The sequence below is a fragment of the Polypterus senegalus genome, chromosome 1 (assembly GCF_016835505.1).
Source record: "Polypterus senegalus isolate Bchr_013 chromosome 1, ASM1683550v1, whole genome shotgun sequence".
Lineage (NCBI taxonomy): Eukaryota > Metazoa > Chordata > Cladistia > Polypteriformes > Polypteridae > Polypterus > Polypterus senegalus.
In genome coordinates this window covers 159,083,590-159,109,357 of record NC_053154.1, presented here as the reverse complement: position 1 = coordinate 159,109,357, position 25,768 = coordinate 159,083,590, and the positions used below count along the sequence as shown (strand labels likewise).

At 37.3% G+C, this 25,768-nt stretch overlaps 1 protein-coding gene across 1 annotated transcript in view; it reads left to right on the top strand.

The window, feature by feature from the left end:
• Window positions 1–21,970, top strand: part of slc2a2 (solute carrier family 2 member 2) — a 45,229-nt gene extending 23,259 nt beyond the window's left edge. The window contains exons 5-11 of the mRNA XM_039761334.1: window positions 6,060–6,175; window positions 10,406–10,568; window positions 10,909–11,096; window positions 16,607–16,711; window positions 17,889–17,990; window positions 18,117–18,320; window positions 19,878–21,970. Of these exons, the coding sequence (XP_039617268.1) occupies window positions 6,060–6,175; window positions 10,406–10,568; window positions 10,909–11,096; window positions 16,607–16,711; window positions 17,889–17,990; window positions 18,117–18,320; window positions 19,878–20,081 (1,082 nt within the window). The 3' untranslated portion in view covers window positions 20,082–21,970. The remainder of the gene's footprint in view (window positions 1–6,059; window positions 6,176–10,405; window positions 10,569–10,908; window positions 11,097–16,606; window positions 16,712–17,888; window positions 17,991–18,116; window positions 18,321–19,877) is intronic.
• The last annotated feature ends 3,798 nt before the right edge of the window (window positions 21,971–25,768 follow it).

The window sequence follows — 25,768 nt, the reverse complement described above, 5'->3', positions numbered from 1 at the left end:
ATATTATGGCCTGCTTTACTTTTCTTTCCTGCTCTGTCAAATATTGTAAGGTCATTAGCTTTTCATACACTTTCAGACAGCTTTTACCCTCAGGTCATAAGGCTGCTGAGTCAATACAGGATCATGGTGGGGTAGAGCCTATTCTGGCAGCTTTGCTCACAAGGCCTCAAATAGCCCATTACAGGGCCCCATTATGCACACAGCCACCTTCTTATTCAAGATTAAATTATAACACCCAAGAATATATTTTGTCAATCATAAAAACCATTGTAAACCTGTCAGACACCTGCATATGATTGTTTCAAACTCAATTCTGCAGATTTCATTGAAACATGCCTTATTAGGGCCACGTCTCATGGGATGGGAACACAACTATGCTATCTGTAATTCCTTTTGTGACAGTCCAAGACTCCAGACACCAGATAAAAGTCCAAAAGTTGACTTTATTTTCACAGTATGGTGCACAAAGCACTCTTGCCTCCACAATACTCATTAAACAAACTAATACACTAATCAATAACAATCCTCCACTCTCAGACGCGTTGCCACCCTTCCACCCAGCTCAGCTCGCCGTCTGGGAGCTCCCACAATCCTTTTATATTCCCTGACCCAGAAGTGTTCCAATCCCCAGACCATGTGATCTATTATCACTTCCGGGTCAGATCAAAAGTCCTTTTCTTCACCCCGGAAGCAAGTCATTCCCCTTGTCCATGTGACTCGGACGTAAGGCAAATAACCATTGTTTCTCCCTGCAGCGTCTCCTAGTGGCCCTCATGGTATCCAGCAGGGCTGTGTATAAAAACTCCAATGTCCAGGATGCCCTGCTGGTCTTCGGGGCACCTCCATACTGCAGGGAGGGTTCCACCAGGTGGCTTGGGGGTATTGGTCAGGATGAATGGTCGGCCATACATCACACATTATAAATAATACATTTTACTAGTATACCACATTTCCAATGTCAGCTTAACAGCCAAATCAGCAAAATAAGTAGAAGCAGAGACAGACCTGATTAGAGGTTTGAGATTTGATAAATTCCTGTGATAAATGATATTGTGATTTTCCTTTTTAATTAAGAGCTATTATAATGTCAAGATTTACTAATTTTGGCAGCCACATTTCCCCAATATGCAATCTGATCACACCCTTGATTATTATTCAACTTTTGATGGATTTATGCTGCAAACTGTTTAGGTTTTTGAATAGCCTTTTATGTGGTGTGTAGGTTAATAAATCTATGAACTCGTAGAACAAATGCCTGAAAAAATGTTTTAATTATTTCTCTGCTGAATTCAATGAAGTAACCTAATCATTCCTCTCTAACATGTTATCTCTAGGTAAAAACAATTAAGACATGAGTAACCATGAATTACTGGCCATTAAGCTTGCCTTAGAGGGATAGATAGAATTCTTTTGTCATTTTCACAAATTATCTCTACAAATGTTTCTATTCTAAAATCTGCCCAGTAATTAATTTGTCAAAAAGCAACTGGGCAATAATTTTCATCCAATTTAATTTCTTCAGATTGAATCAGAGCTAGTGATAAGAATGTTAAAGTGGATGTTATATTTAACCAATTAGTTGGTAAAATAATTGGGAGCAAACCTGACCTTGATGAGCCGGAAAATATATACTGTTTCAGTCATTCTTTCTGATGAGACAGTACAAGGGGAAAATAAAATGTAACTGCAATTTATTTTATAAAAATAAAAGACAAAAGAATACCTTGTACTTGCGCATCATTTTTTGACAAAATATTTTAGATTATTAAAACATATAGTCAAACAGCCACACAAAGCTGCCTAAACCATGTCATGGGTAGGTTCAGTATTGTTAGTAGTAAAGGACATTAACAGACAATAATCTTTTACACGTGTGGAGTTTCATGAACTTTTTAATCCATTCTTAGACACTTCACTGAGGCAAAGCATTGTTTCCATTCTATGCTGAAATTTGATGATGGATTTGTACTCTAATAAAACTTCAGCCTACCAAAAAATAAGCTAACTGCACACTGCTCTTCATATAAAAAGAGAAGGGAGTAAACATGTTACCATTGGTATAACAAGGCTATTTAGATAAATCACACATGCATGTGTAACTACCACTGTTGTATGAAACAATTAAAAGAATATTTTGGATATTTTTTGACTTATCCTCATAATTTGTCAAGTTATAGAACTAAGGTTATCCTGGAAGGGTTGCTGAAGGGTTGCATTCGTCTTTCAAACTGACCACTCAAAGGTGTTGACATGTAAATATGAATTCCTTTCTGCAGACACCTAAATAATTAAAGCTTTAAAAAATAGATATTATTGGTGGGCAATAATGATCTAAAATATTGTGACTACTAGGGCGCACCAAAACTCAGTTCCAGATAATAGAGTTAGTAAACAATCCACAATAATACGTTGATTTTTAACCTTTAATCTTCTTTTAGTAGAATGAAGCTGAGCAGACAGTTTGAGTATTCTCTGTTGTATTTGGAGAAGCATTTCAGGCAGAGCACCTCCTCTTTTATTGAAGTGACATTCCTACTTAAAGCCACTTTTATAAATCACTTGGACCATATGGTTCCTCTCGGATCTTGTTGGGCAGAGAAGTTGCCCTGGTACTTCTGGTTATTCTTCTGGTGTGTATCTAGGGAGACACACCTCAAAGTCCACTTGGAAAAAGAGTAGAACAAGTTCCCAGGCATCCTGAGCTTCAGTCCCCTTTTTAAATGTTCTACTCCTCAGAACAAAATGAAAGACAATATTGCAGGGTCTGTGTGGTGCAATACATCCAAAACATATATTTCTGAACTGCCACTTTGTTATTTGCCTGTTCTGAAAATTCTGCTGACACATATGTCTATGCAGTGTCTGAAGTGGGGAAAAAAGAAATCATGAAACTCTGTACTTTGTGGACTCATTACTCTCTAATCCCCCCACCTTTACTTTTTTCAATTAACACTGAAACCTCGAAGAAGAAAACCTGAACTAATTATGTATGTTGTGTTAAAACTATGGAAAAAGCACACCGAACAAAAACATATTCACATTAGATGCATTTTTTTGGGGTTTCTTTCATGGAAGATTATTAAGGCTTTTTCATGTGCTTGAGATCCTTTGTGAATATTTGTTTTCTGTCTAACTGAAGTTTGCTTATTATCTCTTGCTGCGCCTCTGCATGAGGCAGCACACTCGCTCCATTCATTTGGCTCATAGATGACCTAAGCAAATTTAGACTTGCATATCCTGAATCCAAGGTGACTGCTATAAAGTAATAGCTAGTCTTAACTTTTTTGCTTGTTCATTTGTTTGTTTTTTTTTGTTTTTTTCACTTTGTCCAGCATTCCATGTGATTGCATTTCTAAGACGAGTTGTTGTCCTTGTTTTCCACATCCATACTATGATGAACAGAGACAGGTTATGACAGGGGATCTGTGGAGTTTGAATTAATATTACAGCTTGGCTTTGCTTCTTCCACCCTCTTTTATTTTTTTCAGCAATAAATCAGAGTTCTGAAACAAAGAGTAGGTATATTTCATCACAAAAATATAAAAAGAATGAAAACAGCAAAAAAAAAATGTGAAAAAAAAACCCCAGAGATTTTTAATACAGCAGTTTAATAAGTGAAACAGAATAATCAATTTGCTATGTGATAAAAATCAATAAAACCATCACAGTCCATAAATATATAATTTAATAGCTGGTCTGTGTCAGAGGAAGAGCAAGAAACTGGGAAAGGTCAACAAACTTGAAGAAAGCATCTACAGTACATAGAAATAATCAAAAAGAAGAGAACAGTCTCCAGAGTTGAATCACACAAGAAATAAATATGAGAAATATCCTGCTGATGCTTGTTTTTAGTCCAATTTCATTCACTTTTTCAATTCTGTTAATATTTTTGTTATGAAATGCATCTACCTTCTCATTGAAAAATGTGATTTATTCTGAAAGGGTAGATGGTTTTTACATTTTCGCTGATAAATGTTCATTTTTTTCAATAGTGAATGGTAGTTCCCATATGCAGAAGTTCATAGTATACTGCAAGAACTACATTGAACAGTTCTTTACAGTGAACAGATAACCTCTTCTATATATTAAATTGACCAATTTGAACTCCTCATGCCTCCATTTATCAGAAGCCACCAAAGTGTGAATAAATATAATACTTAATGGATGATTTTCTCTTATGTATCCTTCATGGATTTGACAAAAAAACAGAGCTGCTAATGTTAAGACTGCAAGATGCATGTCGAGTGGCTGCCATAACATCAAAGGTTAGAGTGTAAATGATGGTATGATCAGTAATGAAACACTTAACATTTTAGTAGTTTAACTGTGTTTCTGACCATTCTCACGCAAACTATGCCTATTGAATGTTTACACTGCTCTTTTGGTTGTTGACAGCTTCTTAAGGCATAATGATTTCGATAGAGAGGTCAAGAGTGATTAGAGAGATTATCACTGCCAAAGATTTCATAGAAATTTTATAGATACACAACATTTCATGCATTTCCAGATTCATTTTATCTCTCAGTTTTCTGTTAGTTTGGTTATATTTCAGCAAATTTCAGCGCTGGTTTTCATCTTAAATTATATGGATAATCAGAAAAAGTAATAATTATCTGGAATGATATCTGCATGCTTCACAATTCCAAGGAGATTCAGAATAAGTGCATTTACATCTGGAGCTATGGGACTTCCCTAATTTAAGGTTTTCTTGGACGTCAACCTCAATGAATCAGCATGCTTCTCTTATAATCCAATATGCCAAAGTTAAACTGTTAATGAAAGATTTGAAAACATTATGGGATTAAATATGTCACAACTTGAAAAAAGCCAATAATGTCCATAGGAATTTAGCTGATCCAAAATTGAGAACAATACAAGTTTTCATTAGTCAAAAAGTTTGGCTTTTCTCCACTCAAGACTTTCTAAGGTGTCACAAAAGTTAGTGTTTTTAATTTTTGTCCTCCAATTTTTTGTTTATCAGATAACTTTATTCAAAATATAAAAAAAACATACTATATTTCTAAAATCCTTTGCCATCCCTGCTATCTTCTCGCTTCAATGTTCTAACTCTATACTATGTAAGAATCTATGAATTTTTAATCCTCTTTGAAGCTTCTGCTCTATGAAAACTCTTTTTCTTACATCAAGACATTTAAACCGTTCCTGACATCTCTAGTGTAAATTGTCTCATACTCTTTGTATGTGTTATTTCTTTATATTTTACATGGAGCAATTTCTTGTAGTTCTTTATAATAATCACTTTCATTTTGAAGTTAAATATTTAATTTTGTGTTGTAGTTTATCTCATTTCAGTATTTGCAAAACATAATGACCTTTAACTTATGAATAATGAAAGGGATATGCTATTCATTTGTGTAATTGCCCAATTTATTTGGTCACACTTTTAATTAGTACTGTTCAAGGAAACACATTTAATAAATACATAAATAGATATGAAAATATAAATGAAAATCAACCTTTATCTATTGAATTGCAAATCTATTATTTCATTTTTTTTTTATATCTGAACCTTTCGTATGTACCACGCTGATGCACTCGACATATACCCACTCTGACTCTCAATCAGCTTCTAAATAGCTGCATTTCATTATTTTATGCCTGGACTTGATTCCCAAAGACTTGTTCAATATTTCAGTATTTTCATGCCATTCACCTCACATTTGAATTATCTTGCAATCTACTTTATTATCTTGTCTTCCATTGTGTTGTTTAGTTTTCTATTCTTGTTTTTATCGTAAACTACCTTGTTCATTGTCTAAATATTTTACTGCCCTCTGCCTCATATTAGAAATAACCTGTAATCTACTTAGTGTTATTGTCTTCAACTTTGGGGTTTTGTTTAATTTTCTTATTTTTATTTTAAACTACTTTGGTGCTTAATATATAATGTGCTTAATAAAATATAGATTTAATTGTCGAATCATATTAATTAAATATATAAACATATCTGAAATCAGAAGAATGCTGTCCAAAAATGTAAACAGAAGATGTAAAAATATAATTTTACAAATAACTTAATGTTAAAATTCTGATTGAAGGACTGTCATCTGGGCTCGTACCAATGTATGTTGGAGAGATTTCTCCTACAGCTTACCGGGGTGCATTTGGGACACTCCATCAGCTTGCAATTGTCACTGGGATTCTAATCAGTCAGGTAAGTGTATACATTTTATTGTGCATTTGACAAACATACACATAAATATATAAGTCACAAAGGACTCATTGTACAAGGCAGACTGATACAATCTAAGTCAGACATTTCTCTTCCTTGTCAGTATATTTTCATAGTGAATTTTAAGGCCATTGAATAACTTATTCTAGAATTATTTGGTGTGTGATGAGAAAAAGTGATGAAGTGCTCAATACAGACTCACAATGCCAGTAAAAAATATGGGAGAAAAATAATTATTTATCCAACTTGAACAATGTAAGCATGCTGTGGTTAAAGTGTATTGTTGTGGGAATAATGAAAGGTCATTTCCTATAGATAATGTGATTTTTTTTCTCCACCATCCTATTGAAAATATACTTTTGCTTCATATTTTTAAAACACAGAAAGATAACAGAAATTAAATGAGATATCACTAAATTTATAGTAATAATACATAGTGTAAAAGGAACAGACTCGACACACATAAAAAAGGTTTGGGGCAGCCACCCGCATAATATTCCTAGCTGCAAAGGATTCTTTAAGTTTCAACAGAGTTGTTGATAGTACAGAGTCCAAGACAGAACTGATGAAGGTTGGAAAAGATGGTAGTTTTAAGTGGTCAGACAGGAAGTGATGTAGGGTCACCGGAAGTGATGTTGGGTGACCGGACGTGATGTTTTCCTGGCATCAGCCTGGGCACCGGAACCGGAAGTGACATTCTTCTGGGCGCCGGAACTGGAAGTGACATTCTTGGTTCAGATAGGTTTTCCCGCGGCTGGTCTGAAGAGATAACAGGAGAAGGTGTAGTGGATCCCGCCCTCCCCTGGCGTGGTGTGGAATTACCTTTACTTGGTCCACACAATGTCCTCCTACTCGCACGTGTGTGACATGACAAGCCCAGACCTGTCGGGTCGGGCGTACCGTTCCAAGAGGTCGTGGCAACGAGAAAGAGCATCGGCATTGGTTTGCAGAACACCCCGGCGGTAAACGACCGAATACTTATATGACTGTAGATCCAAAAACCACCTTGTGACACATGGATTGGACTCCCTGTGTAAGGCCATCCACTGTAAGGGCGCATGGTCTGTCACAAGAGTGAATTCACGCCCCGAGGTAATATCTCAGCTGAGTAATCGCCCATTTAATAGCCAGAGCCTCCCGCTCCACTGCCCCTACTTGCACGTGTGTGACAATAGTTAATATGAGTGAAATTTAAAACAGAAATCAGTATTGACCATATTCTTCTCAAATAAGCATATTGTAAAAAGCCTTTCAAACAGAAAGGATCAAACCAACTTTGAACAGAAGGCAGGGACAGAACTTGAATCAGAAGTACCTAAAAAAATAAGAAAATATGGTTTCAGTCCAAACATTTTAAAAAGAGAGACCATCATAATTCTGTTTAAACTATATCTTCATAAGCCTGGTTCCTGGGACTGGATTGTTCACTCTGCTTTGCTGTTAATCTTCATATGGAAATTCTGGCAAAGCTGTGGAACTGTGTTAGTTTGAAGATTTATCACCACCTAGAACAAGATATCTTGGGAAAAGTGCTACAGATGTGTGGGGTTTTTTGGGCAACTGCTTTGTGCCATTTGGGCTTGTTACTGTAAATAAACAAGAAAACCCACCAATCTGTATAACATATAACCTGCTGAGAAACTTAGCAAGATTATTTCAGAAGCAGATTATAATTATACACAAATACTTTGTGTCATATAATTTATAATAATTAAATACTTTTGCTACTTAACAAAGAATATGCCAAAATATATGTCGCTATATACTGTACTTAAGAATAAACAAATCTGAAAAATCACAAAAATAATACAGTAGATTCTCCAGGCCCAAAAAGCATGAAATGCAAAGGCAAGTAACTGTGGATGAAATAAATTATGCTACAACCTATACATATTGAGTAAACAATTAATGCAAAGAGGAGTGCTTACAGGTATCCATTGTTAAGGACATGTGTATAATATTTACAGTACACTGCATATGTGTGGTAACATAAGAATAGAAAAATAAATTATCTTAATTATTGTCAATAAATCAAAATTATGGAATAGATTAATGAACCCCAACATCCAAAAGTAAGGCTGAAAACAAATTGACATCAACATGAGAAATGGAGGAAATTAAACTGTAAAATGGCCTGAACCACTGCATGAATAAAGTTTATATATCAAAAAGGCTTCTCGGCATAGTAATTGATTGTTAAAATCGCTTGCTTAGGATGGGGTTGGACAATTTTCAAAAGCATATATTGTAGATTGATATTTCAGATCAGATGTAGCTGGCACATCTTTTTTGCTACATTTCTGATCAATCTGTGCAGATCCTACACATTTTTTTCTTCTTTCAGAAAAATAGAAACACCTTGCAAAAAAGTACTAAATCTGTTTTTGTTGTTATTATTTCATAGTATCTCACGCTTATGTGTTTCCTGACTCTGGTGAGGGCAGGGTCGGGCTCCTAAGGTTTGTTTTGACTAGGTGCTACACAGCATGGCTAATTGGATTTGCATCAGGCCTGCATCTCCTTATATGGACCCAGTACATGGTCAGTTGGCTGCAGGTCAGGCCACGAGGACTCAGTTTGTTCTGCTCTGTACTGTCAATGTTCTGTCTGAGATTTGGATTACTGGCAGATAGTATATGTGTACTGGTAGGTACCTGGACACACAGAAAGCCTATTTTGTGAGAGGTCAACGTTATATACTTGGGGGACTGTAGTGGTCAGTAACTGATCTGCTGTATAGTGAGGAGCATAACATGCTTATACAGCAGTGAAGATGCAGGGAACAAAGAATCTGTACAGAATGACAAGGTACTGTATTTTCATAATATTTTCATTATCATCGGCTATTATATATCTCAAATCAAAATACTGCAAGTTTTTTTTTGCATGCTGGGTGCAAATCAGGCTGGAGTAATGATATCACACATGCAGGAAGCAGATGAGACAGCGATGTAAAATGTAAAGTGGAGTATGCTTACAATATTCATGCTTGAATTGAAAGTTTTGCACATGGCTGCTACAGTTCTATGATGTCATGATGGCCTTGCAAAGCATCAAGGGCACTGGGAAAAAGAGTGTAAGCTGGTCACATGGTGAATTTCTAGGAAAATATTTGGCAAACAAGGTCACTGGTGAACACTGCATATTCACCATGAAAAACATTTGTGAATTCCATTGATCGACACTAGCCATTACATTCCTGTGAAGATTTGGGAAATATAATAAGGCCTAAGCAAAAGTATGGATTATTCCTATAGACAGGAGATGCTTGAATCAGTAGTTCAACAGTTTGATTACATCTCCATTTTGCAGGTTTCTTCTCTCCTAAACTAAATCAAGATTAAATGAAATTGAGTTTTCAATATCCAAAGCATTCTCCCAAATACCAACATTAACCAATTACTTTAGACTCAACTAATGGTGTTTTAGTCTGATGCCTGTGCATGTAGAGGAGGACAGAATTTCCTGAAACATTTTTGGGAGACCAACAGACCTAAGTAACACAGCGTTTCTCAACCTTTAAGTATTTGCGACCCGAGTTTTCATAACAGTTTTAATCGCGCCCCCCTAATGTTTTTTTAAAAGGAGCTCACTAATACCAATTTGTTCTTTTTTAATTAATGATATATCATAGATGCATATTTTATTATACCTACTTAACTTTTATCGACATTTATCTAACTCTATATTTATTTTTCTATCTATGTAGCTTAAGTTAATTTGTTTTGGTTTCAATAGATGTATTTTTCATATTTTTGATTCTTGTATTTTTTTTCACATCTTCGCGCGCCCCCCTTTTTGTTACTTTGTGCCCCCCTAGCGGGGCCCGCCCCACAGATTGAAAACCACTGAAGTAACAGTTAAATTGTATCTGGCTGGCCTAGGTCACTACCTAACCTAAACTTCTGAAATCTAATAGAGTAAGTGAACTAGTATACTGTTAATACCTTTTTATTCAGTACGCTAGGGTGCTCCATCTACTTGGTCAAAGTAGCAGTGGGTTCAAGTAATTTTAAGAAGGAGTCTCTTTACCAGGTTTATGCCTAGTGTTGCTCAAACTAGTGCAATGAATCTTTCAATTATCATTTGCAATTTATCAGAGAATGAGCAAAATTGTTAGAACTTAACTGTATGTGATGTGTGAGTGTACTTTTGTCATTCTGTCTTGCTTCATATTCTGTTTGGTCCTGGATAGCTCTGTTTTTTTTTAAGGTTATTGGATTGGATTTTCTGCTTGGAAATGACTTACTGTGGCCTATACTGCTTGGATTGTCGGGTGCTCCAGCTATACTTCAGACTGTGCTGCTTCTGCTATGTCCAGAGAGCCCCCGCTATCTCTACATCAAACTTGGGAAGGAGCAAGAAGCACAAAAAAGTAAGATTACAAAGAATTTTAACACACATTAGGCAGATGTAAAGATGTATTTTGTCAACTGCACTTACCGTACCAGTCTTCATAGATCATCTGTCTTTACAGCTTAGATCGCATGTGCATTAATTCATTAATCTGCTCTGCGTGAGTGAGCGTAGGTGTGTGTGTGCGTGTATGTATGTGTGTGTATGGGTTCTGCAAAGGACTGGCATTCAAATGCTTTCAAATTCCTGACAAGCATGCTCAATTTACTATTCACCATCTGGGTCTGTATTATTTTTTCAGTTGTTGCTCTAATGTAATGTGCGACATTGCATTTATACTGTACATCTCTGTTTTATAGATTTAAGAAAACTCAGGGGTGGACACGACATAACACAAGACTTAGCAGAAATGAAGAATGAAAAGGAGGAAGCCAAGAAACAGAAAAAAGTTTCAGTTGGACAGTTGATCATTCGGCCTACATATCGGCAGCCCTTGATTGTTGCTTTGATGCTGCATCTTTCCCAACAGCTATCAGGAATTAATGCAGTAAGTCTAACATAAAAGGGGATTTTGATATGACCTTTAATTCTTTATTTATTCATCCAATCCATGTATCTAACTACAGTATTTCACTTTCAAATATTTTTAAATGCTTATCTATGAACATCGTTTTTAAAGCTTGCTTCTGTCAATCACCAGAATGGGCGAGTAAGTGCCAGTCCAATTAGCAGTGAGCAGGCTTATTATTAGTCATGTCTCACCTAGTGTCACTGGTTTAATACACAGGAAAATAAAAAAGCAATAAACAGAGCCAATATCGGTGAATTTCTCTAAGATCCTAACTTGCATGATGTGATGGCAATTTTGGTTTGTTAGTAAAAATTGCCAATGCCCTGAAAACACATTTATTTTGACCAAGATTTGCAACTACAGGTGGTTTCTTTCTTCGGTCCAGGGTCCACTATATGAGGCTGTGCACCCTAACTACTTCTATCACAAGCATTTGTTTACAATTTATAGGCAAGTACTATCCACCATATGACACATGGTTTTATCTTTATTCTGTATCTGGTCTCTATACTAAAGCAGCTAAATGCCAAAGGGCAGAGTGTCACTGAACTACTGTCCAAAGGAGATGTACACAATGCAAACTATACCAATTGGATAGCTGCAACTTATTATGTTGTTCAAAATGCTTATGGTGGAAGTGTGGCCAATTGACAATGGATTACAGAAAAACAAAATGAAATGAAAAATTACTTGCTATAAAAAAAGAAAATCAATTTCAGCAGGGGGCTGCAGTTCACGTTCCTTTGGAATGAGTGAAGTAGGATTAACGTTGAAGTACACTTTTCTTTGACATCTTGTAAAGCACGTTGAACTGCATCCAGTGTATGAAAATGCACAACAAAAATAAAAATGTTGTTGTTATTGTACACTAACTGGTTGCCCTACCTCTTCTAGAAACTTCTGAGTTATTATTTGAGTGACATTGCATACTGCTCCTGCCCGCCAGTGAAAAGAAGGCCCCCATACTGGTGGCTTAAGAACACCTGTGTGTGCCAGTATGGGTTAATCTCTCTCCATCAAGCCATCACGTTCTCTTTTATAGAAAAGCACAATCCCAGCCACATAACCCCTTATAATTGACTCTAGATCACCTAAATAACTATAAGAGTTTATGTATGATGTTTTTAAAACTTAGTGGGTGATTTTTCAAGAAATTATAATAGTTTAATAAGCACACAAGTGGAAACCACTGAAGTACCTGCTCCCCTTTGGCAGTGAGTATGTTGTACTGCACTACTTGAGATTAATTGTTAATATTCAGATACAACTGGGAGAGGAAACTCCACTGACAAAATGACAAAACAGGGTTAAATCTTTAAAGATATGGCAAGATGTATTACTTAATCTATACTAATAAAAGGCAAAGCCCTCACTGACTCACTGACTGACTCACTCACTCATCAATAATTCTTCAACTTCCCGTCGGCTGCCATATTGAACTTTCCAACGTCACTAATTCTCCAACTTCCCGTGTAGGTAGAAGACTGAAATTTGGCAGGCTAATTCCTTACAGCTTACTTACAAAAGTTAAGCAGGTTTCATTTAGAAATTCTAAGCGCAACGGTCGACAACGTCCGCCATGTTAAACTTTATTTATGGCCCCATCTTCACGAAATTTGGTAAGCGGCTTCCCTGCGCTAACTGAAACCGATGTACATACTTATTTCAGTGGTATGACGCCACTGTCAGCCACCATATTGAACTTTCCAACGGTCTTTGTTGCCCATATCTTCAAGAAATGTGGTACGCGGGTTCCCAACGCTAATTGAATCCTACTTATGTACATATATACGTCCATAGCCTGCAGCTCGGTCGCCGTGTGAGGCGGCATTGGGTCCCCCATCCTCACACCTCCTATGTTGTTGGCTGCCTGCCTATATAAGGCCGTCCGTCGCTCCGGTCTCTTCATTCCCTTCCTTGCTTCGCCACGGTATTCACATCTCCCTGCTGATAACTGCAGCCTTTTTATTTAATCCACATCTTCTCCAATGTTTTATTGTTCGTTTATTATGATTATAGTTATTGTATAGGTATTTTAGACTTAGTTTACATTGTTCAGGTACCCATTTCCTTTATCGTCCAACTGTACCCCCATTAACATGTCTATCAAGGTGATCACCATTGATCAAAGAACTGTCACTTACCGAGTGGTTTCCATGCCCGGCAATGGCGCCTACCTTTTCTATTTTCTGTGTTACATATTACACGGCCATATCAGGCTCACTCTTGATATCCGGAGGAACATTGTGTCTTATGTATTGAATGACTGGGACAGGTTCAAGGTGTGGACTGATGATGGTACAGGAGATAATTATACTACACAGGAGCACTAGAAGAGTGAAATGCTTAAGCCCTTCACCTATGGTTCTGCATGTGAGTTGATGGCTGCCGCTGAATTGTTCGGTTGTCACTTTCAAGTGTACCGAAATGGCCAAATATTTTACACCTTTGGACAACCGCCAATGCCTCTTAAACATCTTAGATTCACAGGTGACAATTTCAGCAGTGGACACTTTGATGTTTATGAATGTTTAAACTCTCAAAACCTGGATGCAAACTTATCGATGAAACCGGTTGTATGCTTACAATGCTTGACAGATGCCGATTGTCACTTCAACACAACAAATCCTGCAAATACTAACGTAATTGAAACAAACCATGAAACTCAAACCGATTATGACAGCAGCAATCCAAGCTGTGAGATTTGAGGCAAGATTACTGTTCACATGGCCAACTGTACGTTGCATGCTCAAGAGTAAGCTCAGCACACAGCTTGGTCATATTACAACCGGAGGGCCGAACTGACAACGTGGCATACAAAGAGATCCTTAACAGATAATTATTGGTATATTTTCCCTCAGTTTAAAAAGTTTACTTTTCTTCTTAATAAAAATTTTAAGGCAGTACTTCGCTGCTGCGAAGCACGGGTATTTTGTTAGTTTCTTATAAATGTACTATGTTTTTCTGAATGCATTATCAGAGAAGGAATAAAAGAGGTCAGTTATTTATGAAATGAGATCATTTAAGGATGAAAAATGACTTGCTGATTATAAAAATGCTTAAATTAATAATTTGTAGTCACATATGGGGCAGCACTGAACCACTGTTGCATGTGTCAGTTATATTCTATGCTGTATACACCATAGTCAGAAAACTGCATGTCCTTCTATCTTGTCACTTGCTAACAAAACTGAATTCACTTCACTGCAGAAGATTATAGCAATATGATAAGTTGGAAGCATTCCATTTATTTGTTAGCCTGAATGTGAGCTCTACCATGTTATCAATAATAACAGTATGTACTTATCTGTTTAACTATACATGGTAAAACTAAACATTTCTATTGCAGTGATAAACCAGCAAGTAGCTTTGCCAGCATTTGATTGAAAATGCCAGTCTATAGAAGCAGCAGTTTAAGCAAGCATACTTCACATCTAAATATTGACTTTTGCAGATAAATTGGTAGGAAGAACACAAATTAATGACCAAGTCTTCAAATCAGATAGGTCACCCACACATATTGTTCTCAACAAGTAGACAAGTACAGTGAATATGTGGGGTACCCCAAAGTAAGCTACAATGTCTGGGTGCTTATTCCCCCTAATGATGTTGTGATGGCTGTTTTACAGTGTGAGGTGCATCAGAGCAATGAAGAATTTCAAAACATAGTTTGCAGTAGTTCTGTAACAAGGGTGAATCAGACTATAATCATAAAATGACAAAAATGTTTTGAGATGTTTCATTTAATGAAGTTTAGAAGTAAAGTAGTTAGACTCACTAATCATGGTGCCAGAGAGTGGCAGCATGTTGCATGTTGATTAACAAATGCAAGTAAGAATGTCACATGTGACAATACTGACCCTATAAGGCTATAAAGAAGATAGCAGGAAAGGTAAAGAACTAAAATAAGAAGTAAAAGGGTTCAATTATTTTCAAAATTTGACATCAAAGGCCATAGATTAATAATCTTCAGCCAGTCAGTCAGCCCTTCAGTCAGTTTTCAAAATGGATGGTCAAGTGTCTCGTTTATTCCAGTGGTTCTCATGTACAGTGCAAGGCCTCACTTTGGCTTCAGGTGTTCATCCCAACCAAGTTTCTCTTTTAACCAAATAACTATCTTAACTATAGCGGGCGAATGATGAGGCAGGGCAAATTCAAATACTTGGGGTGCCAACCAGGCAAAACCCTGTTTAATTCCAACAAAAGAAGAAAACATTAAATTAAAGAAGCGCTCAGAGGTGCTCTCTCATCTGGGCAATTCTCTCTCACTCTAAAACAGTAAGGTCCGAAATAAGATGCCACCTTCCAGAGGTGTCTTCCTTTCATACTGAGAGAGCCGGCAAGGGCAGGCCCCCTTTATTGTGTTCAAGGGGTGGTTTCTTGAGGGAAAAAGAAGACAAGACTATTAGAGACTTGTCCTGGAGTGATACCACATAGCCTAGGTGAACTCAGAAGACAATCCTCTGATGCACATGCATAACAACATTCACTGGAGTGAATTTACCATTTTCCTTTATTTTCTTTCATTATAAGATTTTATTATTTTTTAATGTTGTGGTTTTGTAAACCTTTTCTTGTTAACTATCACACAAATGATTATGATACTCTTCAATTTTAGTGTCATTTATGCTGCACTGATCATCTCGAATAACTATTTTATATATGCACTTAAAGGAGCAAAATCCACATGAAAAGGTGTAATAAAATAAACACGGTAAAAGAAAGTTAAGCATTAAAATGCACATTTCTGAATTTCTTCTAAACATAAATATCATACCAGCACACTTATCTTAAAGCAAAATAAGAAAAAATGGCAGGTAAAAAAATAATTATCAAAAGTAAAAATAACTCATTTATTTATGAAATTTCTTGAAATAAAAACCTACAGCCAAAGGTGTTCACCAGGACTGAAAAAAGACATATTTGGGGAAATAAAATTTATTATGCATTACCTGTTTTATGGTCATAAACATTTTGGCCTGTCTGACTAATACAATATGATACTCACATTCTTACTTTCATTGTACAAATGAGCCTTTCTTCCATCTATAGTCACTTAAAGCAGTGGTTCTTAATCTGTGGGGTGGGCACCCCAGGGGGGCACGAAGTAACAAAAAGGGGGGCACGAAGATGTGAAAAAAAGAAAACAAGAATCAACAATATGAAAAATACATCTATTGAAACCAAAACAAATTAACTTAAACTACATTCTGATACTAGAAAAATAAATATAGAGTTAGATAAATGTCGACAAAAGTTAAGTAGGTATAATAAAATATGCATCTATGATATATCATTAATTAAAAAAGAACAAATTGGTTTTAGTGGGATCCTTTCAAAAAAACATTAGGGGGGCGCGATTAAAACTATTATTTAAACTCGGGTCGCAAATACTTAAAGGTTGAGAAATGCTGACTTAAAGTTTAGTTTTATTTGATCTTATTCATATTTTTAGTTAAAGATGTATCCCTCTTCTTAATTCTTAGATATTTTACTATTCCACTGGAATTTTTGCCAGTGCTGGAGTAAGCCAACCAGTCTACGCTACCATAGGAGTCGGTGCAATTAACTGGATTTTCACTCTCATCTCTGTAAGTAAATGTCTATTCAGAAAATTCAGTTAAGTTCAAATAAAGTGTAATACCATTATTTTGGTTTTTTTTGGTTCATTTGGTATTCTTCCACATCTAAAATATGTGCATGTTAATAAAAACAGTCAAAACTTGTGCCATATGAATTAGTGAATGTAACCTGTGTTTGACTGGCACAACAAAAAACTTTACCAGAACTTTGCAACAACTAACTCTAAACATTATTTTAGTCCAGTTATTTGCAGGAAATACTCAGTCCTACACCTATAATCATTCAAACTGGGCTAGTTTACTGTTTCCAATCTAAAAATCCTGTATGTCCTCAGTATGCAGATGCAAGCCCATAAAAGACATGGAGAAATGTGCAACCCTTAGGCAAATGGTGACCAGGACAGGTTAAAAAAACCCATCTGGAGATGTAAATCAACAGCTTTAAAGACTTTGTCATCAAGCCAGAAAATATTTGCTAATTAAAAAATAATTAATAGACTGGATGCACTGCACTTCTTGACATGACAATTTCATTTGAAGAAACTTGAAGCAACAGTATGCTCATCATTACACCCTTGGTCACACCATCCGTGTTTCATTTGTCTCTGATTTCACACAACATATGTAGGTTGCTTCTAGCCACATTTCTCACTTTGAATTACATTGCAGTGATCTGAAAACTGTTCTTTCAGACATTCAGATCTTCAAACCTTGCCTGTCTCAATGTTCCATTATTCTTGTCATGATTGACAGTTTTGTCTAACTATGGCACTTATGTTTCGCCTTGCATGAATTTTGACTATATAGTCTCTCTTCTTACTTGTGATTTGTTTTTTATTTGCTTTGACTGATTTGTCACTGCCCTTTTTTCATTTTGACTATGTCTCATTAGTCTAAATTTAGCCGTGAAAATGTCATCACTTGTACACACTTTCATCTTACTTACTAAGTTCTTGATGCTTAGTAGCACACATACTCTCAAGGGGAAATAAACCATGAGTACAAAGCAGGAAGAATGAAAATTTATTATTGGTAAAGCTGACGTGAAAGCAACATAATAGCCTAGAAGAGAGTATCACTTGATACTAAATCATAAGAAATTAGGTGGAAAAGAATGTCTGGCGCTATTGAGCTCAATGGCCTATTCTCATTGTAATGTCCTAATGTTAATATCTGCTTCCCAAAGGTACTACTTGTTGACCGAGCAGGGAGACGAAGACTAATTTTGATTGGCTTGGTGGGAATGTGCCTTTGCGCTGTTGTCATGACAGTCGGACTGACTCTATCGGTGAGTGTCTGATATCTGATTTATTGTATAACTGCTTCAACTGCTTAATTCAGTATATATTGTAGAGCTTACTCAATAGAGTTTGAGCGATCACATTTAATTATTAGATAATCTTCCTCTTTTCAGACAACATTGCCTTGGATGGGCTACTTGAGCATAGCAGCAATCTTTCTCTTCGTCAGCTTGTTTGAAATTGGTCCTGGGCCTATTCCCTGGTTCATTGTGGCTGAACTGTTTAACCAGGGCCCAAGACCAGCAGCCATAGCCTTAGCAGGCTTTTGCAACTGGGCATCCAACTTTCTCGTAGGGATGTGCTTTCCACATATCGAGGTAAGAGCTCAGTCTAATATGGTTATCTACAAAATTCCATGATTTTTTGAGCAACAGTTGGGCATTCCAAACTAACTGTGGTAAGCAAAGTATTCCAAAGAGATTTTTTTAACAATAAGGTTCTGCCAGAACTCGTTGAGTCAAGTACATGCAAGTAAAAGGTAATATGTACAAAACTGTAGCATCAAAAAGAAGAAAAAGAAAATAACACTTAATATTAACACATTCTGATAAATGAGCTACATATGGGGGGCAGTGCCTAAAACTTCCCAGAACCGGAGTAGTACGGGAGTAGTGTATAGGTAGGTAGGTATTGTACGCCTACAGGCTTCTTAATCAGTCTGCTGAGTGGAATTGTGCTGATTTCATTGAGTGCATATTTCCAAAATGTATTCCAGCACTCATTTTCTTTCTTCAAGCTGAAAAATGTACATCAGGCCATATCAAACATCAAGACAGTAATGATTATCTTTTTTGACATTAACAGACTTGTTAATAAAGAGTATGTTCACTGTGAACAGAATGTTAATCAGCAACATTTCATCTACAGTATGGGAAAGCATCAGAAAAAAAATATCAAGAGCCGTGGTGACAGCAAAACTGAATTTTGCACTGTGAGAGTGTGCCTGCCTACCTGCATTATCAATGAAAGAGTTTTTGACTAAAAACAACGTGGTTGTTGCTTCACTCCTACCATATTAACCAGATCCAGCTCTCTGCAACTTCCTTTTCTTCCTAAATGTAAAATTGAGACTGATGAAGACGATTTGTTACTGTGGAAGAAATCCAGGAAAGAAACTGCAGAAGGCTCTAGACATGGTAACAAAAGATGATTACAGGAAATGTTTCCTGAAATTGAAGAAGCACAGGGATAAATGTTTTGCATCTCAAGAGAAGTATTTTGATGGTAATTAAAATGGGATTGATGTCAGTTGTATAATAGTTTTTTTTAAGCAATTCCATGAATTTTTGGGTCCCCCCTTGTACAATGTTGCTGTGTGGAGTTTACTCTACCCACCTTACTCTGCCTAATCAGAACAACCACTTATCTGACTCAACTAGCTACTAGTGCGCTTAAATACCACAGTGCTGAAACAATCAAAACAAACAAACAAAAAAAGCATAAAATAATAAACTTTTCCAGCAATGGTAATACAAAGTCGCATATAAAAAATGCATTATACATACCAAAAAATAGTCTGGTATTTCTAAAAGAACTGACAATGTTACCATTGTTTCAGAATTGCTTTTAGAATGGGAGAAAATGTCTGCCATGATGTCAATCAATGACTGATACAGCCATGTGTACCATGTTGAACCTCATCCCATTGGACTCCTGAATACTCATCCATCTTGAATCCCAGACAAAATGTAAGATTGCCAGGCAATCGATGCAAAAATAAAATAAATGGTAAAAAGTACAAACATCATGAAACATGACAGGCCAGGGCATTGCACTGTTTGATTTTGGCAGACTTCCATTTTTTGTGTGCATACAAGCGTGGTCATATATTTGCATCTCCTTTGAAACCTTGCCTATTGCTTTGTCTTTAACAGGCCCTTTGTGGAAGCTACATCTTTGTTATCTTTGCTGTGTTGCTCTTCTTCTTCGCATTGTTCACTTATTGCAAAGTGCCAGAAACAAAGGGCAAGAGCTTTGAAGAAATTGCTGCAGAATTCCGGAAAAAGAAACTAACTGAGGTTTCAGGAGCACAAGCAGTCACAGAGATGGAACACCTGGGAGGTTCATCAGATGCCTAAGACTGTCTAGGATTAATTTCTTTGTCATCCTCAGAATGGGATGGCACTAGAGTTTAAAGTTTACTATGTAAGGCTCAATTTAGTGTTTTGCATACTGCAACAATTTTTTGAAAAGCCTCTTTATGCCTCACTTACCCCTTACTGTTTCACTGCATTGCTCTTTGCCTTATGCACAGCCTGAACAAATTTACACTGTCAAATCCTGCCTTATACCTACTCAAAAATACTGCTTCAATTCACTTGAACAGTTATATAATATAGTGCCTTTCATGGCTTGCACATTCATATATTCATTTGCATCTTTCACAAATGAATTCCAAGCAGATTCAGTGATAAGTGCACGGGCATATGCTACTAATAACTAGATAATCTAGGTGAATTCTGTGCATTACATATTTATTTTTAGATATCATACATATTACAATCCCATATGTATTTACTAAAATCTACATTACATGAATTTCAGAATTGCATATTTGATTTTCCATACTACATTGCAAACTCTATCACAAAGCACTTGGATACCCAGTGGTTATACTGGCTGGATGTATATTAATAATGATTGCTTAAGAATATTATGCCTTGGGGTCATCTCTTACAATGTTGCATAGCATTTCTAACATGAATCACTGTCCACTTGTCCTAATCTTAATTATTTTAGACCAATCTTACACTGAAAAGTGTGATTATGAAATCAAAAGGAGGATCAGTATGGCTAAAAATGCCTTCATTAAACTGAAGAAGGCCTGTTGCAATATTATGATCAGCATGAAGACTAAGATCAGGATTCTAGAGTTCTATGTCTTTCTTGTTCTCATGTACTGTATGGATCAGAGTGTTGGACAATTTTACTAACAATGGAAAAGACAATTGTGTCAGCAAAGTTGTGTTTCCTAAGGGGAATTATGTAAGGCAACTGGACAAGCCACACTACCAATGAGGGAGCTCAATTAAGAACTGGCTACAGAAAAAGGTTGCTGCCAACTATCAGAAACAGACAGATGGGAGTTTTTCAGCCAAATAACCAAAAAAGAAGATATGAAAAATCTGGTAATTACAAGAAAAGATAAAGGAAAAAGAGATCATGGAATACAAAGACTAACTTGTCTTTATGATTGGATAAGAATGGACAGTTTGAAGATTATTTTTGCCTCATGGGATAAAGTGCTAAGATGGTGATAGTCACCAGCGTTATGTTTGGAAGAAGAAGATCTATTACTCTGGTTGCAAAGTAACAGAGCTTATTTGTTCTGGTCTCAACCAAGCCAGGTTACTAAAGCTTGATATGACACCATGGTATAGTCATGCACACAACTACATTAGCAGAATGTAGAGTGGTCACCCTGCCGTACTACAATGTCTTTGAGGTGAGGCCTGCATTGACAGGTAGAAGGAGAACATTTCACATACACAGTTACTGGACTGAATATCAAATGCTGCATCCTGGAGGGAGCTCAGAGACTGTAGAACCACCTCTGCAACTCCATGCCATTCATACTACATGTCATTACATCTAATTATAAATCTTAATAAATATTTAATGAAAAGTAGTGTTAATTCACAAAACAGCTGAAGGTCTTGACCGTAAGTTTCATATATTTGCAGGACAGCAAGCCCAAAGAAACCCACAGGCTGTGCATAAGATACTGGCATTAAGGGGAATTCCTACATTAATCTACTTAAAATGTCTGTTACAAAACTATATGAATGAAAAGGCAACATTGGGTGAAGTGAAATGTTTCAAAATATATGAAGAAAACTCACAAATAATGACCTCCATAAACAAAGATGGCCTTTTTCAGAAAGCAGTTGTAAAAGAAAGTCAGCTCAAATTGTCAGTTATTTACTTTAACACAGATTTGTTTTATAAAGATACTTCTAAAAAGACACAAATGCTTTATTCGTTTCTTGACTGAAAAAGCTAATGTTTTTATCGGTTAACTAGGAAAAGAAAAACTGTTTTTACATAGTGATTGGGTGCCAGTCAGAGCCCTAATATTTGAAAAGGGAGTTTTCAGAATGGACTCTATGGTTTCAGGGTGAAGTCCACAAATTACTCTTACACTAGTAGAAACATGCAAATGATTTATCAAACCTCTTAATATTGTCTTGACTGTTCCTCGCTGTACTGTTTATGTCTTAGGATTGGTTGGATAGCTGCTTCTATATTATACTCTAAACCTACAAGTACTTAATAGCAAGGTATGATACTAAATAGAAAAATGAATCTGGTTTTCATTGTCAGAATATCTAAATGATATTACTCTATTGTGTATTTGTGTGTTTACATTTTATAAACTTTCTGCCTTTAGGTACACATGAAAAAAGAAAAATCATGAATTGAAGTATGGCACACCTCTAATTCCATTCAGTGCCTGATTAAAAAATACACTAATACAGAACATTCTGTTTATTTTTCTTTTCAGAATTGCCTGTACATTATAATGTATTTCTGTAGTTCTGACTCTGAATCCATCTTGCAGGCTTTGTGACAATACTTTTTATTTTTGAGGTTAATTGAATCGTTGCCTACTGCACTTTTTTGTGATCTTTAATGACAATGTCCTGCTTGACGTTTACAATGTGGCTCTCACCAATTTTACTTCATTTTTATAAAATGTTTTCGTTATATGTTTTGTAGGGTGCTTTCATCTGCCTTAAGTACTGCAAGTGGTATGAAGTGCAGAGCACTGATATCTGTGAAGAGCCCAGCTTTTACCACAGGAAGTTACAAATTAACTAAAGTGTGTCCAGTGCTCAGCTCTGGATAAGTGCACAACGGAAAACTCAACAAACGCAAAGAGTACTGTGTATGAGGCATGGGTTTTCAGTCAGGCAGAATGTGGTACTCAGCACTTTGGAAGCTTTCTCAGCAGCCTTTGTGTGCTCCAGCTTTTTAATTGTTAGGTCTAATGAGGTCACAGCACTGGTCATCTGCAGCACTGTGGAAGAGATGAACTAGGAGACGAAAATGTGACATTTTTATTAAGTAATTGAATTAATTGTTTGCTTGTTTGGCTTATGAAGGGGGCACACACTATCTGAAAAAAAAATTGAATGCTAGCCTAAAAATACACACAGATTTCAAAACAGGCAGAGAACAACAGTCCTCTTGAACTATAAAGACAAATAGCACTTAGCTTGACTTTTGATACTGGCACAAACAAGCAGAAAGGAGCAGATCATTATCATCATAACTGAAAACGTTCAGCTAGGCTTTGGCTTTATAAAAGATTCTGAGTTTGACCTTCAGTTATATCTTGTTTTCTACTTTATCTTTTTTATATTTCAAAAGGTCCTTCATTTAGGGTGCAAATAACAGTACAATACTGGTGTATATGCATATGCTAAGTCTATGTGTATATACTGTGGCCCCGGGGCTGGAGCCCGGGGCTAGGAGGACATGAGGAGGGCTTGTGCCTCCTCCAGACCGCGAGCGTCCGTCCTGGTTCTATTGGGAGCCACGGGTACAGGGCATGGAAGCCCTACCCTGTAGGCCCGTGGTTGCCGCCAGGCGCGCCGATGCCGGTTGATCCCATGCAGTCGCCGGCGGGCTGGAGCCCGGCCGGACGCTTGAGGACGAGAGGAGGGCTTGTGCCTCCTCCACACCGCGAGGCGTCCGTCCTGGTTCTGTTGGGGGCCACGGGTTGAGGGCATGGAAGCCCTTCCCTGTAGGGGCCCGTGGTCACCGCCAGGCGGCGCTCCGAAGCCGGTTTGTCCCGACGGTCGCGGCTGGGGCTGGAGCCCGGCCGGGACGCTTGGAGGACAAGAGGAGGCGAGTGCCTCCTCCAGACAGAGTGGGGCGTCCGTCCTGGTCACGCAGGGGCCTCGGGTACAGGGCATGGAAGCCCAGCCCTGTAGGGACCGGGCCACCGCCAGCGGCGCCCTGTGCCTAATTATCCCGGGAGCCCGCACTTCCGCCACACCAGGAAGTGCGGGGAAGACTTTATGTGGCGCCGGAGAGCTGCCAGGAAGGCACCCAGCACTTCCGCCACGCTGGGGCGTGGCCAAGGAACAGGTCGCCGGAAACACCTGGGGCTCATCCGGGAGCCTTATTTAAGGGGCCGCCTCCCTCCAGTCATTGGTGGAAGTCGGGAGGAAGCAGGCGGAACTGGAGAGAGAGGACGGAGGGCCAGGAAGGCACAAAGACTGTGGGCCTGGACTTGGGAGATCGGTGCGAGAAGGCACTGGGGGTGCACGTGAGCACAAACTTTGTAAATAATACTGTAAATAAATGGTGTGTGGTGACAATATGATGTCCGTCTGTCTGTGCGGGCCAGCGTTCACAATACATACAGCAAAAATTCATACATTGGTCTGGATAATCACCACAGTGACAAACTTATCACCATTTACAGTGGCTGCATACGACAATTACATTGTAGGTAAATCAGTTACGGTGCCTATAAATAAATGTTCACCCTCCTGGAAGTTTTAACATTTTATTGTTGTACATCATTGAACCACAGTGACTTTAATTTAGCCTTTTTGACACTGATCAACAAAAAAAGACTTTTCAATATTTCAATGAAAATAGATCTCTGCGAAGTGGGCTAAATTAATTGCAAATTATTACCTATTGAGTAATCTTGGGTTGCTCTTGTAAGTTCCTGAATAGTGTTGATGGGTAAAATTCACCAAAGCATTTTTCACAGCTAATGTACTGTGTTCACCAAAAACAATGTTCACTGAATATTTTTTTGGATATTCATTTTACAACTGGCTTAGATGAACCTTTTTCCCCTGTGCCCCATGATGGCTTGTGAGGCCAGTGTGAAATCTTAGAGCTGCAGCACTAGCAGCCATGTAGAGAACTTTAATTCATGTATACTGTAAGCGTACCCCACATCACATTTTATGTTACTGCCTGATTTTCTTCATTCATGCAAGTCACTACTTGATTGGTACTTCAGCTGGATATGCATCCCACATGTATTAAAAAAAAAAAAACTTGCTGTATTTTCATTTGAAAGGTACATTAACTGCTCATAACGAGAATATTATGAGTACAGAACCGAATATATAGCACTAATCCCTGAGCGCTCATGCACTTGTTACCAAACCGAATAGAGGTGCAACAAGTCTAATGGTGATGTGGCAGTCAAATCTAACCTCAATGCAGTGCCCCAAAGTCAGAAAACACATGAGGCCCTGAGAAATAATAATAATAATAATAATGAAAGATTTATTACTGTTTAAAGGGCACTTCAATCTTCTTGATGGAAGAAAAGTGTGAAGCATCTGCACAGATCAGAAACAAAAAAAAACATTCCAAACTTCAATGGAATGGAACAATGGAATGAGCGAGTCCCACACTGCCGCTTCGTGGCACAGCCAATCAATGCCACAAAGACTGGAACTCCATGAGTCTGAGCAATGTTTAACAGTGCTCACAGCTCAAGTCACTTTTTTGGCCACAAAAATCAGTCCAGCATAGTTGTCAAATGCTTCCCTAGCCTAAGGGACACTTAAAAGATAGTTCATTCAAAACTGCATTAGTTTAACTCTTCTTTCCCAACTGACTTCAATGCATTTCACAGAGTTCAGCATACTTCCCAAACATTTCCTTGATTTTACCAAATTCAAGACAAAATGCAACTCTGGAGTTCACTGACTACAACTGAAGAACAAAACTTGCATTCATTTTAATGCCTTAGCTATGGAAAAATGCTTCCCAATAGATATAT